Below are 20580 nucleotides of genomic sequence, written 5' to 3'. Positions count from 1 at the left end.
CTTGGTGGATTAGTGTCGAGGTCTGGTGTGCTGGCCAGCCTGTGGATGGTTTTTAAGACGGTTTTTCATCTGCATCGGCGTATGCGCGCTGGTTCTCCTTATTCCGCCTCAGTTACACTATGTCGACGATTGCTGCGCAAACATTGTCCCCACAAACACGTACACCATAATTACTCTACCACTCAAACATTTGGAGTTACACTTGTGTGGTATGAGACATTCCCTGGCTCCACTGGTGGCCGAACCGCACAATAACCCTGGGATGGGGTTGGTGAATTGCAGTGGCCTGTTGTGGGGTACCTTCCAAACTTTACAGAAGCTCTCCTGCGAACCATGCAGAACTAGCACTCCTGAAAGAAAGGATATTGCGGAGACATGGCTTAGCCACAGCCTGTGGGATGTTTCCAGAATGAGATTTTCACTCTGCAGCGGAGTGTGCGCTGATATGAAACTTCCTGGCAGATTAAAACTGTGTGCCCGACCGAGACTCGAACTCGGGACCTGTAGAGCTGTGAGGACCGGGCGTGAGTCGTGCTTCGGTAGCTCAGATGGTAGAGCACTTGCCCGCGAAAGGCAAAGGTCCCGCGTTCGAGTCTCGGTCGGGCACACAGTTTTAATCAGCCAGGAAGTTTCATATCAGCACACACTCCGCTGCAGAGTGAAAATCTCATTCTGGAAACATCCCCCAGGCTGTGGCTAAGCCATGTCTCCGCAATATCCTTTCTTTCAGGAGTGCTAGTTCTGCATGGTTCGCAGGAGAGCATCTGTAAAGTTTGGAAGGTAGGAGACGAGATACCGGCAGAAGTAGAGCTGTGAGGACCGGGCGTGAGTCGTGTTTCGGTAGCTCAGATGGTACAGCACTTGCCCGCGAAAGGCAAAGGTCCCGAGTTCGAGTCTCGGTCGGGCACACAGTTTTAATCTGCCAGGAAGTTTCATATCAGCGCACACTCCGCTGCAGAGTGAAAATCTCATTCTGGAGAAAGTGTTACTGTTTCCTGGCAAATACGGGTTGTTATTCCCCTTTGATATTTTCGATTTTAAGGGGTCTAAATGATGAAACATAATACTGTGAGCAGTTTGAGTGGATATTATTGGCTTATTTTGCTAGATTTTCTGTTTTAAGTTTAAATATTGCACGTAGTTTGCGATTAAACGTATGTCTGTCGACCTTTTGGGGATAGCAAACTAATGCTAGCATAAAACTCTAGGTCGCTTCTTTCGTATTTTATTTATTTGTGAGAAATAAATACAAAACTACAGTAGAGGACTGAGATCCAACTGTTGAGTTACCAGAATAATGCAGACACAAAAATCAGATTACATTTTACAGTGTTTCAACACAACCAACCCTCTGTTACACAAAGGAAGATGGACCATTCGAAATCACAATGATACCATAGCCAAAGGCTTAATAGGACACATATGGTAGATTAATTCTAAGAATAGAGACGGAATTGACTTCAGGCTTTTAGAAGAATGGTATGGTTCAGACAGCCACAACAAATTCTATAACGTACCCAGAGGAATGACATCACTGGATCGACCGTATAGAGCACAGCGTATTGGAAACTTATAATTTCGTAAATACATTAGGATTAAACGCAACAGTTGATTTTTATCGATACAGTATTGAAAATTTATACACTCGGGATCTGTCAAACACTTCTAACCAACCTTGGACGACCATTCAAGAACATTTGCTTAGTGTCAAAAAATCTTAAAATATGGTTATGTCAAAATGCCATCTCTATTTTTAACTATCCACCATTGAAGATATGCACACTAGATGGCAAACGTTTGTGGCAAACGAGGGTTATTACCATATTGGTTAAAAATAAAATCTCATTAACAGTTTATCAGGTTGAGTTTGCTGTTAAAAAGTGCATTATTTTCCGATCCCCTTAATATATGTAGGTTTGTGCAGTCAGCTACACAAAGAATTATGCCACCGGTTCCAAATCGCGTCATAGCACTAAGATAAATAAACCAGAAACAAGGCAGAACTTGCTTGGCACCGAGATTGTCTAATCTCATTCCTACTTAACACATCTCGAATTTAGTCTACACGCTCATGAACGCATTAAATCCTGCTGTTATCATTCTTCATGAGTTGCCCACAGGTCTAATGTGGTCATAGGTTAAAACAGGTTAGTATAATTTTATAAATCTAGTGGACACTCTGGCATGTTCTCATCAGAGCTATGGGGTTTGTTACATGTAAGCACAATGTGTCACTAACTCAGGTGTTCATAAAAGACGACACGAAAATAACCTGTATGCACTGATAAAATACTATCACGTTGCTGTCTACAGTGCTGCAGCTTCTGCAGCCTGGTAACTGCTGCTGTTGTGAAGCTGTGGTGATCTTACTAGAATACAGACAAAATTTGGATTGCTCTTACACTGATCAAAAGTATCTCTACACTTATTAGTGGATATTAATATGGGTTATGTCCAACCTTCGGCTTTATGATGGCTTTATCTCTATTGGGGACACTTTCAATGAGGTGTCTGAATGCCCGTGGAGGAATGGCAGTCCTTCAATTGTGTAGATCATGACACTCGCTTAGAAAAACTCACGTTTTGTGGAATTGGTGGATTGTCACACAACTGGTTTGAATCATACTTGACAAAAAGAAATCAAAATGTTGTCCTGAAAAATTCAGACAATGTTAGAAAGGTAGCAAATGTTAGTGAACAAGGTAAAAATCGCAAAGGGAGCCCCACGGGGAACAATTTTGGATCCACTCTTATTCCATACAAATGCGGATGATATTCTACACAACATTGGACAAGCAATATATGTATTTCTTACAGACATCACTAGTGTTATAATAAAGCGCATCAGAGAGAAAGAACAGGAGAGTTAGTAAATGAAACTTTGTGATCAATTATTAAGTGGTTCTCTGAAAATGGGCTCTCCCTAAATTAAAAAAAAACACACACTACTTTCAATTTTTACAACAAATAGAGTAATACCATCAACTGATGTAGCACATCAGCATGACTCAGTAAGTAGGGTAGAATGCATCCAATTTTTGGGTGTACATATTGATGCAAACTTGAAATGATAGAAGTGTACTACTAAGCTTCTTAAATAATGAAGTTCAGGTACGTTTGCTCTTCGTATAATTACTAATCTTGGAAACTAACGTATCAACCTCCCAACATATTCTACATATTTCCACTCAGTAATGACGTACGGAATAATTTCTGGGGGACGTCATCACTTAGAAAGGAAATATTGATTGCACAAAAACGAGCAGTAAGAATAATACGTCGTGTTCACCCACGGACTTCACGTAGGTACCTTTTCATGGAGTTAGGCATTTTCACCGTGCCATCACAAAACATATTCCCGCTAATGTAATTCGTCATAAATAATTCATCACAATTTGAGAAGAACAGTGATGTACATACCTACAACACTGGAAGGAAAATTACCCTTATTACCCCTTGTTAAAGCTGTCAGTGGCTCAGAGAGGAGATCAATATGCAGCAGCAAAAATTTTGATATTTTATCCAACAACATTCAATGTCTGACAGGTAGCAAAGCAAGGTTGAAATCAAATTTAAAATCGTTTCTCCTGGATAATTTCTTCTGTTTCATTGACGAATTTCTATATACACTGTGTGATCGAAAGTATCCAGACACCTGGCTGCAAATGACTTACAAATTCGTGGTGCCCTCCATCAGTAATGCTGGAATTCAGTGCGGTGTTGGCCCACCGTTAGCCTTGATGACAGCTTCCACTCTCGTAGGCGTAAGCTCAATCATGTGCTGAAAGGTTTTTTAGGCAATCACAACCCATTTTTCACGGAGTGCTGCGCTGAGGAGAGGTATCGATGTCGGTCGGTGAGGTCTGGCACGAAGTCGGCGTTCCAAAACATCCCAAGAAGTGTTCTATAGGATTTAGGTCAGGAATCTGCCCTGGTCAGCCCATTACAGGGCCGTGCATTATGAACAGGTGCTCCACTGTGTTGAAAGATGCAAACGCTATCCCTGAATTGGTCTTAAATTGCGGGAAGCAAAAAGGTGCTTAAAACATCAATGTAGGTCTGTGCTGTGATAGTGCCACGCAAAAGAACAAGGGATGCAAGCCCCCTCCATGAATAACACGACCGCACCATAACACCACCGCCTCCGAATTTTACTGTTGGCACTACACACGCTCGCAGATGACGTTCACCGGGCATTCGCCATACCCACACCCTGCTATTGAGTCGCCACATTGTGTACTGTGATTCGTCTCTCCACACAACGTTTTTCCACTGTTCAACGTTCAATGTTTACGCTCCTTACACCAAGCGAGGCGTCGTTTGGCATTTACCAGCATGATGTGTGATTTATGAACAGCCACTCGACCATCTAATCCAAGTTTTCTCACTTCCCACCTAACTGTCGTAGTACTTGCAGTGAATCGTGATGCAGTTTGGGATTCCTGTGTGATGGTCTGGATATATGTCTGCCTATTTCACATTTCGACCCTCTTCAACTGATGGCGGTCTCTGTCAGTCAGTAGACGAGGTCTGGCTGTACGCTTTTGTGCTGTATGTGTCCCTTCACGTTTCCACTTCACTATCAGATCGGAAACAGTGGACTTAGAGATGTTTGTGAGTGTGGAAATCTCGCGTACAGACGCATGACACAAGTGACACCCTATCACCTGACCACGTTCGAAGACCATGTGTTTCGCGGAGCGCCCCATTCTGCTCTCTCACGATGTCTAATGATTACTGAGGTTGCTGATATTGAGTACCTGGCAGTAGGAGGCAGCACAATGCACCTAGTTTGGGGGGTGTCCGGATACTTTTGATCACATAGCGCATTCTGTAAACTTACTCGTGCCACATCTGTTCGACAAAAGATTCGTTCACATGACGTATGGAACGTATAATTAACTAGCGAACAGTAGCTGAACAGCTGAAAATTGAGAAGGTAGTGATGTTGGACGCTGGAGCCTGAAGCGAAGTTAACGTTCTGAATTATCCCAGATGTGTTCCTTAGGTTCAGGTCGGCACTCTGAGCAGGAATATTATTGTCCAAAAGCCAATGCCTCATAGTTACTTCTTTATGATAGGGTTCATCGTCTGTCATGACATATAGAGGTCAATTCCGAATTAGATTAGATTAGATTAGATTAATACTAGTTTCCTGGATCATGAATACAATATTTCGTAATGATGTGGAACGAGTCAAATTTTCCAATACATAACATAATTAATTTAATTTAACAACATAATTAAGTTAATATAACATTATTGACAATTTCATCAGTTAATTCGTGTTTGTCAGGTGTGATTATTATACTTGTATCATCAGCAAAGAGAACTAACTTTGCCTCTTCATGAATATAGAATGGCAAGTCATTAATATATATTAAGAACAACAAAGGACATAAGACCGACCCTTGTGGAACCCCATTCTTGATAGTTCCCCAGTTTGATGAATGTGCTGATCTTTGCATATTATGAGAACTCCTTATTTCAACTTTCTGCACTCTTCCAGTTAGGTACGAATTAAACCATTTGTGCACTGTCCCACTCATGCCACAATACTTGAGCTTGTCTAGCAGAATTACGTAGGGGTATCCGGTCACTTTTGATCAGATAATGTACCAAAGTTTTACCTAAATTGACATGTCTTTGCGTGGACATCACAGTGGATTGCCAGGAGTTAAGCAGGTGTTCCTGTGCCTGTTGTCTGCCCTCAGCCGCGCGGTGCTGGAGATGCAGTGGAGTGACGGGCTGCACGCCATGGGCTACCCCAAGTGGCAGCTGGTGCTGTGCCTGTTGCTCGTCTACACGATGCTCTACCTCTCGCTCTTCAAGGGCGTCAAGTCCTCAGGTAAGCTCCTCGTCTCACAGTGTGTCTGTTTGATAGCTTTTTCCTTGGTAGAGAGTCACTCTGTTTAAGTAAGGGCAGGAGAATGTCCTCGCCTTGTGGAATACCCACGGGAGAATTAAATATGATTTCCAGTCTCACTACTGACTGTTTAAGGCAATCGAATTCGTTCCTATTTGTACAGTGATGTTCAATTAGTAATGCAGCACATTTTTTTCTGAAAGCAGGTTGGTTTTATTCAGGATTCCAATACACCATATTGTTTCCCATCTTCTGGCTAACAAACTTTATTTTTCAGCAGAATCTCTGTTCAGTGCAGTTGTAATACCTCACCTTACTGGGAGGGCCTGTATGACTGCATGGTACTACACTACCGGTTCACGTCCGAACCAACGTCTTGTTGCATCAATAGCCACCCTATCATCCGCATACTACGTCCTGCAGAGTGCATCTTTCATTGGGTCAAACGGATTCTCTTTGTGGTCTTCTGTTCCCAGCAAGGAACACACCACGCAGACACCATTGAGAACACCAACTGGTGGACGAGTGTGTCAGCACTACCAACAGAGATGTCCAGTTCAGCAGCGAGGTTTTTGATTGTGATCTGTCGATCAATTTGAATGAGAGTCTCCGTACGTTCCAACGCTCCAGGAGCCACGCCTGCGTGGGGCCTTGTTGCGATGGTGACAAATGCATCGCCCATAGATTCACCACGTTTTCGTTCACTGCCAGGTCTCTGTGTACATTCGGCAAGCGCTATGAGTATCTCCGATGCTCTGGTTTTCCGCCAAAAGAAACGCAGTGACAGCTCTCTCCTTGGAACGCACATCCTTAACAGAAGCCACTTCGAAGCCTATTTATAGCGCCGCCGACTATCGGAAGTTCATGAAACTATAGGAGCTGAAGCGGGATTATTAAGTAATGTCCCACAACAAATGTTGCATTTTTCAGTCGAAACTGTCCGAGAAAAACAAGTGTTACATTACTTATTGAACGCCCCTCGTACGAGATTCGAAACTGGTCAATTAAAAACTGTCAAAATGGACGTGGCCTACAACACACAAATAAGAATGTTACCATTATAATAATCAGAAATTAAACCCAAGAACTTTCAAGAAGATCATTACGAAAAGATCCAGTTGTATATGACTGAATAAATGAGAGGGGCTTGAAGTACGTATGTGGAGATTGGAACGTCAGAGTGGGTAATACAGCTATTAAAGACGTGACGGGAAGATACGGAGCAAATACTGTAAATGCAAATGATACTCCTTATCAGATGAGAAGTTCCTGTATTTACTGTAACCTCAAAGGAACTAATACGTTATTCTGAAACAGGAAGATATTAATGTTTCCAAGGATACGGTATTTCGAGCGACTATTTATAGTTATGGCCAGAACAGCGCTACTAACCACTAAAGAAGCACAAGGCTCATCGGCTATAGACAAAAAAATCAACCAAATATTAAACGTCAGTTACTGCCAATTACTGATAAAGGCAGTGGGCAAGTTATACTTCCTGAAACGCGGATAGTGGCTTCGTTGCCGGAAGCTTCCCATCCTACCTAGGCGCCACCGACACAAAGGAGGACATTTCCTATGTAAAAACGCTTCTTCGAAAAAGGAGCCCCTCAAATTTTCATCGAATGCTAATCGTTGTCCAAGAAGTGCAAATCTAATGCAACAAAACCTTGAGATTCGGGTCTGATTCCATGTCCTGTGCAATTTTTCTGTAGTGCAAGGGAAAATATTCCAGCAATTCACAGTCCTTCGCATCGATTTGGCAACAAAATGTGGCAGATGCTTCAAAAACAGAGTCTAGACCAATCGGAAGGCGAGATAGGACGTCTGCATTGCCCTGCTTTTACCGCAGGTCTTTACACAATTTTGTACTGATACTGCGAAAGCAATAAAGCCCAGCGCTGCAATTTTTGAACCGTTCCTTGCACGCGTGGGTTCGAATACCATCCTCGTTGCCAGTTTTATGTGTCGTACCGTTGTTACTGTGGGCTTGTACCGTGGGAAGCAAGGAGAGGATGTTGTTTGGTGATCGGTATCCTCTTCTATAACAGAACTGCACGCATATGTTAACAGGGTTCTTTATTCATAAGAACAGAAAGTTACTTAACTGAAGATAGTCTAGGTGTTGTAGCACAAGCTCTCTGTAATAGTGCACGTTAGCCTCACTGCTGGTGAAGTACGAGGGCAGTTCAATAAGTAATGCAACACACTTTATTTCTCGGCCAATTTTGGTTGAAAAAACCGGAAATTTCTTGTGGAATATTTTCAAACATTCCCGCTTCGTCTCGTATAGTTTCATTGACTTCCGACAGGTGGCAGCGCTGTACGGAGCTGTTAAAATGGCGTCTGTAACGGATGTGCGTTGCAAACAACGGGCAGTGATCGAGTTTCTTTTGGCGGAAAACCAGGGCATCTCAGATATTCATAGGCGCTTGCAGAATGTCTACGGTGATCTGGCAGTGGACAAAAGCACGGTGAGTCGTTGGGCAAAGCGTGTGTCATCATCGCCGCAAGGTCAAGCAAGACTGTCTGATCTCCCGCGTGCGGGCCGGCCGTGCACAGCTGTGACTCCTGCAATGGCGGAGCGTGCGAACACACTCGTTCGAGATGATCGACGGATCACCATCAAACAACTCAGTGCTCAACTTGACATCTCTGTTGGTAGTGCTGTCACAATTGTCCACCAGTTGGGATATTCAAAGGTTTGTTCCCGCTGGGTCCCTCGTTGTCTAACCGAACACCATAAAGAGCAAAGGAGAACCATCTGTGCGGAATTGCTTGCTCGTCATGTGGCTGAGGGTGACCATTTCTTGTCAAAGATTGTTACAGGCGATGAAACATGGGTTCATCACTTCGAACCTGAAACAAAACGGCAATCAATGGAGTGGCGCCACCCCCACTCCCCTAACAAGAAAAAGCTTAAAGCCATACCCTCAGCCCGTAAAGTCATGGTTACAGTCTTCTGGGACGCTGAAGGGGTTATTCTGTTCGATGTCCTTCCCCATGGTCAAACGATCAACTCTAAAGTGTATTGTGCTACTCTTCAGAAATTGAAGAAACGACTTCAGCGTGTTCGTAGGCACAAAAATCTGAACGAACTTCTCCTTCTTCATGACAACGCAAGACCTCACACAAGTGTTCGCACCCGAGAGGAGCTCACAAAACTTCAGTGGACTGTTCTTCCTCATGCACCCTACAGCCCCGATCTCGCACCGTCGGATTTCCATATGTTTGGCCCAATGAAGGACGCAATCCGTGGGAGGCACTACGCGGATGATGAAGAAGTTATTGATGCAGTACGACGTTGGCTCCGACATCGACCAGTGGAATGGTACCGTGCAGGCATACAGGCCCTCATTTCAAGCTGGCGTAAGGCCGTAGCATTGAATGGAGATTACGTTGAAAAATAGTGTTGTGTAGCTAAAAGATTGGGGAATAACCTGGTGTATTTCAATGCTGAATAAAACAACCCCTGTTTCAGAAAAAAAAGTGTTGCATTACTTATTGAACTGCCCTCGTACAAGTCCCGCTACGTACACTACTCTGGTCGCTAGGTACTGACTGACTCTGAGCTAGGGGCTGAGCTAATTGCGACTGTGGCTCCCACTAGGCTGCGACAGATGACTCGATTCGTTGACTCACTAGATGTCTGACAGGGCCCTCCTGTCCGCGGAGGCGATCTAAATACGGGCGGTCGAGAGGGCGTTGGCGGCCAGTTGCCTGCGAGTCAGTTCTTGGCCTCTTTCCTGATAGGTGCTTTGTTTGCGATTACTATCGATCTTCTCGCAACCTCTGTGCCGCCTGGTGTGCTGACAACAGCTTATACCAGCACACCAACGATATAAAAATCACACGGTGAAAGATCCAAGCTGTACAGAAGATGTTGCAGTGTTCCCCAACACACTGCTGAAGCGTTGCCTTCATCCGATTTGCCGTGTGGAGGTGCACATTATCGTGCAACAGGATGAATCTGTCCGACAGCTTTCCTGGGCGATTTGACTGTATGGCACATCACAGTTTTAGCAAAGTGGCTTCATAGCTATACGCACTGGATGCGGTTCCGTGCTCTACGAACACGACCAGCAGAAGGCCATTACAGTCGAAGTTGCACGATAACGCCTCCCCCCACACTGCCAATCGAAGGAATAATATGCTTCAGTGATTTGGTTGGGAAACACTGAAACATCCTCCATACAGCCCACGTCGTTCACTGTCCTATTTTCACATTGTTGGCGGCGTGAAGAAAGACGTGTTGGCGTCGATGTGCGAGACTGGGTGTGGTTGTGTATCAGTCAGCAGCCAGCCACGTTCCACGAGAAAGGAACTAATCATCTCGTCTCACAATGGAATAAATGTCTTAACGTGTGTGGTGACTACGTTTGAATGGATCCATTCCATGGTATCATTGTGACGCGTTTTCTGTTTTCATTTGACTGCCCCTTGTAGATTAGATGCTGGGATACTCTTCTGCAGTATACAACGATTCTGGCTATTATTGTGTCTTTATTCTGCGATTTTTCTTTCTGTGGCAAATTTGCATGTAAAGCTACGCAGACACGGAAATAAAATATAATATTAAAAAATTATATACCCCAGAGTGTTACTTCGAGCAAGGGAATCAATATTCCATATGAATGTAAACCAGATTTTAATTAAGTAAGGTCTCTTTCTTTTTACATTTGGCTTCACAAGACTGCTTACGTGAGCGTCTTGGTAAGTGGCACAGTGGGCACTGTTCTGGAGTTTCCTGGCAGATTAAAACTTTGTGCTGGATCGGGGATTGAACTCTGCACCTTGCTTTTCACGACTGAGCTATCCAGGCGTGAATCACGACCCGCCCTCATAGCTTCACTTCCATTAGCATCTCCTTCCGTACTTCTTCTGCAAACTTTGTGGGACTAGTGCTCCTGGATATTCCAGAGAAATGGTCTACGCACAGCCTAGGAGGTACTTGACATAAACTGTTTATATATTTGTGGACGTCGGTGCTATTTATACGTTTCTGATTCGTACAGGACTTTGGGTTGCAGGTGTCCCTGTTAGTGATGTAATCGTTCTGGTTAAGCAAACTGTTTCAGTTTCTTAAAAGATTTCTGCAGACACCATTATTGCCCGAGGAGAAGGAGGAGGAAGAGGAGATTTAGTGTTTAACGTCCCATCGACAACGAGGTCATTAGAGACTGAGCGCAAGCTCGGGTTAGGGAATGATGGGGAAGGAAATCGGCCGTGCCCTTTCAAAGGATCCATCCTGGCATTTGCCTGAAGCGATTTAGGGAAATCACGGAAAACCTAAATCAGGATGGCCGGAGACGGGATTGAACCGTCGTCCTCCCGAATGCGAGTCCAGTGTGCTAACCACTGCGCCACCTCGCTCGGTATTATTGCCCGAGCACACCACGCTGCATAGCTGATGACGGTACAGTAAGCTAATTTCCATGTGATTGGGAACAGAGGAAACTAGTTCGAGTCCTGTTTTCATCGATACACTTTTGCGAGTCTTGATCTTTTTGCCCTTATCTGCTCTAGTGTCGCTTCTTTTATTGATTTATTTTTCGAATTAATTTTAACATTTACAGTGTCGCCACCTTTTCTCAAGAGCTCCAGTTTTCATATTCGTTTGTTTTTCCACAGAGCACGTTGGCTTAGATTCTTCCTGAGATATGAAGGTAGAAGTTAGTAGAACATGCGCTAAGGCGACAAGCCTTACTAACATCGCTGTTAGAAGCAGTCGGAAATTCAAAAAGGTGCAGAGAGAACAGATTGTCGAAGACTCTGATCATACCAACTACATCTACGTTACACAAAATAGAGAAACGATGCAGCCAGATCATTCGAAGTGAAGATGACTGTTACATGAAACATTCTCTCATTCAATAAAGCGGTCTCCGAAAGTCAGGAAACAAGATGAGGCACGGGCAGTCATGTACGACGCTCTAGAAATGTTGTGACGCGTGGCACCGATGAGGAGAGAGGTGTACCAGAAATCTGTTCATGGTCTGTAAGAGCACTCGCTCCACTCATCGCTGTCCTAAAAGGTTGTAGTAATGTCTCCTATTGCTGTAAAAGTGCCCTATGGAGACCATATCCACTGTTAATAGCAGAGGAGACAGCAGATCTGTGGAGAGAGAACTTTGAAGTTCTTTATGAGAAAGACTTGTCTGATCACGTGGCACAAGAAGAGACAGGAGTCGATATAGAAGAGACAGGGGATCCAGTATCAGAATTTCATAAAGCTTTGGAAGATTTAAGATCAAGAAGGCAGAAGGGATAGAAAACATTCCGTCAGAATTTCTAAAATCATTGCGAGAAATGGCAATAAAACGACTATTCACGTTGGTGTGTAGAATACATGAGTCTGGCGATGTACGATATGAGTATCGGACAAACATCATCCGCACAATTCCCAAGATTGCAAGAGCTGACAAGTGCGAGAATTATCGCTCAACCAGCTTAACAGCTCATGCATCCAGGCTGCTGACAAGAAAAATATGCAGAAGAATGGAAAAGAAAACTGAGGATGTGTTAGATGACGATCAGTTTGGCTTTAGGAAAGGCAAAGGTACCAGAGAGGCGATTCTAACGTTTCAGTTGATAATGGAAGCAACACTAAAGAAAAATCAAGACCCGTTGATAGGATATGTCGACCTAGAAAAAGCGTTCGACGATGTCAAATGGTGCAAGATGTTTGAAATTCTGAGAAAAATAGGCTGAAGCTATAGGGAAAGGCGGGTAAATTACAGTACGCACAAGAGCCAAGAGGAAACAATAACAATGGAAAACAAAGGACGAAGTGCTCGGATTAAAAAGGGTGTGAGACATGGAGGTAGCCTTTAGCCGCTTTTGTTCAATCTATACACGGAAGAAGCAATAAAGGAAATAAAAGAGTGGAACTAAAATTCAAGGCGAAACGGTATCAATGATAAGATTCTCTGATGACATTGCTATCCTCAGTGAAAGTGAAGAAGAATTATAGTATCTGCTGAATGGAATGAACCGTCTAATGAATACAGAATGTGGACTGAGAGTAAATCGGAAACAGACGGAAGCAATGAGAGGCAGCAGAGATAAGAACGGCGAGAAAGTTAGCATCAGGTTTGGTGATCACGAAGTAGATGAACGTAAGGAATTCTGCTACATATGCAGCAAAATAACCAATAACGGACAGTGCAAGGAGGGCATCAAAAGCAGACTAGCATTGGCAGAAAGGGCGTTAGTCTACTAGAATCAAACGTAAGCCTTAATTTGAGAAACAAATTCTTGGCTCAAAATGGCTCTAAGCACTATCGGAGTTAATATCTGAGGTCATCAGTCCCCTAGGCTTAGAACTACTTCATCCTAACTAACCTAAGGACATCACACACATCCATGCCCGAAGCAGGATTCGAACCTGTGACCGTAGCTGCCGCGTGGCAAATTCTTGAGAATGTACGTTTGGAGCACAGCATTGTATGGTAGTGGACTGTGGAAAAACCGGAAGAGAAGACAATCGAAGCATTTGAGATATGGTACTACAGAAGAATGTTGAAAATTATTTGGACTGGTAAGGTAAGGAATAAGGATGTTCTCCGTAGAATCTGCGAGGAAAGGAATATGTGGAAAACACTGACACGAAAACGGGGGGAAAACGATAGCACATCTGCTAAGACATCGAGAAATAACTTCCATGGTACTAGAGGGAGCTTTAGAGGGTAAAAACCGTAGAGGAAGACAGAGATTGGAATACATCCAGCAACTCTGAGATGAAGAGGTTAGCACAGGAGAGGAATTCTAGGTGAGCTGAATGAAACATCAAACCAGTCAGAAGACTGATGAAAAAAAAGAAGAGTCCATAGAGTCCATGGCGGCGATTTAGGACCACAAACCTACACTTTAGTGTGTCCCGTTAGTTTCCGACAGCATTTATGGCAGGGGGCGAGCCCTCCACACTAAATGTGTGTTGCCTTCATTCTGTAAATACTGCCAGTTAGATATACTTCACTGTTTATTTACAAAAAGGCCATGAGCAGAACGAACATCTATTAATTAAAGGCTGCTCTGCGATCGTGGGATGTGTGACCCACCAGCCGTTAACGACTACCTGACGATATCACTCCTTCTCTACTGTAGCAGCTCCTAATTTGGCCTCGTAAGGGCTGAGTGCATCCCGTACCAGACCTCCCTATTACAGGAAAAAATCTGAAGAGGTACCAGGAAACACACCCAGAACCCTGCACACTAAAGACAGCAACGCCTACCATTTTTTCAATGCTCCTCTATCACAATCTACTACACATTATATAAGCTATGGGCAAGAAGAAGAAAATCAAAGTTAAATAATGATGTCGCACAGATGTTTTACCATAACAATGTTTTTTGTTTATCTGTACAGATTGAACATTAATAAAACTGACAAACTGCAGAGACGAATTCCTGACTCGAAATAGAAGAAAAAAGGTCCTACTAACATGTGTCCGTAAATGCATGGTTGCCACGGTAGATGGTGCTGACGAATGAAAGTTCCTCTGACCACATGTTGTGTGTTACCTGTGTGTTGCAGGCTGTGTGTTTGATGCACCTGTTCAACAGCAATATGGTCCCGTATTCGTGTCGGAGCAAACCGAGATGGAATTTGTGTACAGCCAAGAGGATGGAAACGGTCGAGAGGTAGCACCGCTATACCAAAACAAGTACCCTTACAGACATCAACTACATCACACAATATTTCAAACCCTTTTTGGGCGTTTGTGTGATCATGGGTCGTCCGGGAGGCGGCAGACTGTGCACACCAGGTCTGGAGGACCGGGTTCTGCAGGATATTGAGACGAATCGTAGTACAAGCTGGAGGCAAGTGGTCTGCCAACATGGAGTAAGCCAAAGTACGATTATGTGTATCTATTCTGCTGCTTACAGTACGCTGCGTCAACCAAACAGTCTGTGGGGGCATACCACCCATTAATCAATACTTTGAATGGGCCACCGTGGAGAGGTCGCAAGCTGGGCCCATCCTGTCAAAATCATGGTCAAAGTCCACTGTGATCAGGGCACCTCGAAGCAACAGGCTTCTGCGAGGGCTATCACACCCCGACAGTCACTGAGCGCCGTCTGCATATTATTAGCTCCTCCCATGTACATTGGGAGCAAAATACTCTTAAGGAGCGCTGCCAGAAGCCTTGTAAAGATCTTAAAGTCGCTGTTGAGCAACGTCAGCAGATGGTAGTGCTCAATCCCTCTTCCTCCTCTTAGCTTGAGGATCCGGATAACCCGGCATTCAACAAAGGATGGAGGCAGTGGAACACTATGTGTCATCTACTCCCGATACATTGACGACTATCTAGGTACCATCAAGTCTTCAACAGTCTGGTAGAATTCCAAGGGCATACTGTCGAAACCAGGAGATTTGTTGCTTGCACCCTTTCATATGGCTTCCTCTACATCTTTGCGAGTAATTGGCATCATAAGCTATTCTGCTGCCAGGCCATCGAGAGGATCTGATGTCGACTGTGACACTTTAGCAAAAGCTGTACCATAACTTTGCTCTTATGGTATAATCGTCAGCAGTGGTCAACGATTGCATTCACAATGTGTGCCTATGCAGTCAAACGGCGACCATCTGTCATTTCAAGAACGTGGATCATCGTTCCGCATCGCTGTTGCCATTCACGAAGAATATGGTGCATAGACAGAGGTTCACTGTTGACCCAATCTTGACAGTATGCTCGCATCACGACGACTTCGAGACAGTGCCACATATGTGAGATGATCTTCTCCTTGATGCGATGAATCTCCCTCTGTCGGTCAGGCAATGGTGGGCTTACCATGAGTTCTTTGAGCAGTGTACTGTAATATTCCGTCGTATGGCGGTATCAAAGGCACGATTTTTCTCTTTCATATCGGATCATTGAACTTTGTATTGCCAATTTAGAGCATTCGAGTCACTGTTTCAACGTGGAGGCATATCTCAGCTGTCGATCTTTGCAGGCAGTCCATGTGTCGGCTGTAAGTCGACGACATTTTCATTTTCCACCTTCATTTTCCAGCAGCCACGACTCCTCCATACCTTGTGACGACGGAGAGAGATGCGCTATGATCGGAAAAGGCTAACGACTGTCTTTCTGCGTTCATCGTCACTGCCGTCAGATTGGGGAACATAAATGCGATTGAGGGGATTCACAGAGTGACTGTAGACGTATGTGTATCCTCTGGGCAGTTGCCATGCATCCTTTCCCGATTCTGTGGAAGACATAGTTCTTGCACCAGCAGACGAATTTTAGGTGCTTGGTGTAACTAGGTGACTGATCTTTTGGATGAAAAATGTTATTGAAGTCACCACTATGGATGCAGTTGACATAGGGTCCAAGGAAGAGAGGCTTGATCTCCTCTGAATAGAAATGCGACTGGTCATATCTCATGTCCATTCCAGAGGGGGTATATACAGGGTGAGTCACCTAACATTACCGCTGGATATATTTCGTAAACCACATCAAATACTGACGAATCGATTCCACAGACCGAACGTGAGGAGAGGGGCTAGTGTAATTGGTTAATACAAACCATAAAAAATGCACGGAAGTATGTTTTTTAACACAAACCTACGTTTTTTTAAATGGAACCCCGTTCGTTTTGTTAGCACATCTGAACATATAAACAAATACGTAATCAGTGCCGTTTCTTGCATTGTAAAATGTTGATTACATCCAGAGATATTGCAACCTAAAGTTGACGCTTGAGTACCACTCCTCCGCTGTCCGAACGTGTGTATCGGAGAGCACCGAATTACGTAGGGATCCAAAGGGAACGGTGATGGACCTTAGGTACAGAAGAGATTGGAACAGCACATTACGTCCACATGCTAACACCTTTTTATTGATCTTTTTCACTGACGCACATGTACATTACCATGAGGGGTGAGGTACACGTACACACGTGGTTTCCGTTTTCAATTACGGAGTGGAATAGAGTGTGTCCCGACATGTCAGGCAAATAGATGTTCAATGTGGTGGCCATCATTTGCTGCACACATTTGCACCGAGCGAGGTGGCGCAGTGGTTAGACACTGGACTCGCATTCGGGAGGACGACGGTTCAATCCCGCGTCCGGCCATCCTCATTTAGGTTTTCCGTGATTTCCCTAAATCGCTCCAGGCAAATGCCGGGATGGTTCCTTTCAAAGGGCACGGCCGACTTCCTTACCCGTCCTTCCCTAATCCGTTGAGACCGATGACCTCGCTGTCTGGTCTCCTTCCCCAAAACAACCCCCCCCCCCCCCCCCAACACAATTGCAATCTCTGGCGTAATGAATGTCGTACACGCCGCAGTACATCTGGTGTAATGTCGCCGCAGGCTGCCACAATACGTTGTTTCATATCCTCTGTTGTTGTAGGCACATCACGGTACACATTCTCCTTTAACGTACCCCACAGAAAGAAGTCCAGAGGTGTAAGATCAGGAGAACGGGCTGGCCAATTTATGCGTCCTCCACGTCATATGAAACGCCCATCGAACATCCTGTCAAGGGTCAGCCTAGTGTTAATTGCGGAATGTGCAGGTGCACCATCATGCTGATACCACATACGTCGACGCGTTTCCAGTGGGACATGTCCCTGCAGATGCTGCTCGCCGACCGTGGCCCGTGTTTGTTACAACACGCAACTGAACGTCGGAGGTTTCAAGCGTCAATTTTGGGTTACAATATCTCCGGATGTAACTAACATTTTACAATGCAACAAACAGCACTGATTACGTATTTGTTTATATGTTCAGATGTGCTAACAAAACTAACGTGGTTCCATTTAAAAAGACGTAGGTTTGTGTTAAAAACATACTTCCGTGCATTTTTGTATGGTTTGTATTAAACAATTACACTAGCCCCTCTCCTCAAGTTCAGTCTGTGGAATCGGTTCGTCAGTATTTGATGTGGTTTACGAAATATATCCAGCGGTAACGTTAGGTGACGCACCCTGTATATCTACAATGTGTGTATTTTGTGTGATTATCACCAACCCTCTGGCCAATGGAAAATACCTCACGTCGTCAGCCTCTATGTCAAATCGCGCCCTGGAAAGATTTCCAAACGGATTTCTGGCATAAGCACAATTTCCTCATCTGACAGTTCATAGCATATCGCGCAGCCATTGAAGCTTCACTTTCGAACGAATGGTGTTGAGATTGATGGAACCAATCCAGTAGGCCTGGTGCAGGTTTGCAGGTACGGGGACACTCATTGCAGTACATGGATGTGATGATTCCACATCTTCTACAGTGTCTATTCGTGCATCTTTTCCACTTCACCAGTAATTTTTAATCATGGACTGCTGAGACCTCGGCCACTGGCACAGCTTTAGTCACTGTATATTCGTCGATATCATCCACCTACAGAGATGGGCAGTGGGAGGCATCAGCCATTAGCACCTCTAAGGGGTTCGTCGTCGACGTTGGCGCTGCAGTGGCAGGGGAGCATTGTCCATCCTTGCAATCATCGTCAGATTGTGTCACTTTTAACAAGGGTACAACAGCGTCTGGTCCATTGGGTGGGAATAGGTTGCATGTTGTTTCCATGGCATCTATCAGTGCATTATCTCTGGGCGAGATGGAGCATTATGTGTTTGTAACTATGTTACATGGTTATCAAGTGATGTCCTCCACCTTCTCTTGTGCTTCTTCAGCGATCGGTGTTTATGATTGGGCTTTCATGTCGGATGGTAGCAAAGAGTCCCAGTGACCTGGTACCAACACTGCTGTGGGCACTACCATGGTGTCAACCTTAATGCTTCCATTGGCGGTGATGGTAGTAGGAGTTGCTTCATTTCCATGGTTCCTCTGCAGTGCTTAAGTCATCTGTGGAATGTTGTTACGGGCTGTCAGAGCCTTAGCGTGCTGACATAATTCTTGAGTGCTGCCACGAGGGGAGTAGGTCTGTAATAGCACTTTGCTATCCTCCTTTGCCGACATTCTGACCACATGTGGCCTTATTTACCGCACTCCGAGCACGTCTTCAGTTGTCTGTCGTAAATGATGATGACTCTGTATCCTCTAATTTTTATACTGGACAGGACATGTTTACTGAAAGTAATGTGGGCCTGACACACCCCATTATATGCTGAAATAAGCCCATTTCTCCGCAACATGTCTGTGCACCATCCTGTAAGGACGAAATGCAGACACCACCTCGTCTGCGAGCATTTCGAAAGGAAGTTCAAAGACTAGGATCATCCGCAATCCCAGCCCGGCGTGGTCGATCTCCACAGCACCCACATTCTGATCCAAGTGGCAGAATTTGAACTCATTTTTTATCTGTCGAAGGTTTCTGTCACAAATTGCGTCATTCAGAAGCTTTTCATACACCACGCTACAATGGAAAAGTGTCTACTAACAAGATCATCATTTGGGATCTTTACTTCATCTTGGAGAAAACATTCTGCTTCCAGAGATTCTGACGGAGCCAATTCACTCCTGAAACTGAATTTCAGCGTCAATTTTCTGTAAGAGTCACCCATTCTAAATGATAAAAACACTAGGACGCTAGAAACGGTCAAAGCAAGTAGACACACATCAAGTGTGCACTCCGCAGCAGGGACGTAAACAGTAAGTCCATTCCCTACGGCTCCTCGAACCATACTGACCATTTGGCTTCAGAGCTGGGTTATTGAACAGCTACATGTTCTCTTACATTCACAGAAAAAAGCTCCGGTATGGTCAATATTGTGTCTAGACAAGACAGCCTAGACACAATGAGAGGAAGCCGAAAGGCACGCGCTTAAACTCACGCAGGCTGGCGTGAGGTCTGAAACAGGATACGTAATGAGTGCTATAAAGAAAAGTACGTAGCTTCTGGAATACTTAACTTTAATCCACATTTGTAGAACATCGCTCTTGATGATACATTAATAGAATCTCAATATCACTTGAATACGGCGCCTTGCTAGGTCGTAGCAAATGTAGCTGAAGGCTATGCTAACTATCTTCTCGGCAAATGAGAGCGTAATTCTCAGTGAACCATGGCTAGCAGCGTCAGCTGTACAACTGGGACGAGTGCTAGTCAGTGTCTCTAGACCTGCCGTGTGGCGGCGCTCGGTCTGCCATCACTGACAGTGGCGACACGCGGGTCCGTCGTATACTAGCGGACCGCGGCCGATTTAAAAGCTACCACCTAGCAAGTGTGGTGTCTGGCGGTGACACCACATTCCTCCCCCGCAAATCGGCGGATAGTTGTGTTATAAGGCTTCCGCCCGTCGTGGGGAGGACCCCATGTTGACGTATGCGACGAGGTGGGGAGCCTAACAACAGGCGAGGCTGTGCCACCCGCACCCGGCCATTCGGTCCGAAGGGAGCTAGGAAACGCCTGAAAACCTAGTCCAGGGTGCACGCCAACATGCGGTGTATGCGCCCGTAGATAGTCAGGAGGGGCCGAAGGGTCGACCTCCATCGAGTCGCAGCACCCGACTGGCGAAGACGACAGATGGTCCGGAGCGGGCAAGAGTTCCATGGCGGAGGACAACTGGTCACGGGAAGCTATCGGCGGCGCGTGACCCAGGGAGGCGCCCGGCGGTTGCAGCGACGCGTCCACTGCGGGCGTCGCCGGCGGGAGAACAGGCGGCGGCGGCGGCGGCGCGTCGCCATGGGGCAAAATGGAAGGCAGCGTCGGTAACACCTGGGGATGAGGCGAGCCAGTAGATGGGTCCCCAGGGCGCTGACCGGACGGCACCGTTGCTGAAAGCAGACGGGGAGCGGTAGAACCCG

General features: G+C 45.2%; 1 protein-coding gene across 1 annotated transcript in view; it reads left to right on the top strand.

Moving 5' to 3' along the window:
• LOC126092398 (sodium-dependent noradrenaline transporter-like) overlaps nucleotides 1–20580 on the top strand; it is a 456764-nt gene that overhangs the window by 250116 nt on the left and 186068 nt on the right. The window contains exon 4 of the mRNA XM_049907971.1: nucleotides 5715–5848. Within this exon, the coding sequence (XP_049763928.1) occupies nucleotides 5715–5848 (134 nt within the window). The remainder of the gene's footprint in view (nucleotides 1–5714; nucleotides 5849–20580) is intronic.

This window comes from Schistocerca cancellata, chromosome 7 (assembly GCF_023864275.1).
Source record: "Schistocerca cancellata isolate TAMUIC-IGC-003103 chromosome 7, iqSchCanc2.1, whole genome shotgun sequence".
NCBI lineage: Eukaryota > Metazoa > Arthropoda > Insecta > Orthoptera > Acrididae > Schistocerca > Schistocerca cancellata.
The sequence above is the reverse complement of the archived record's forward strand: the minus strand, read 5'-3'. Positions and strand labels throughout refer to the sequence as shown.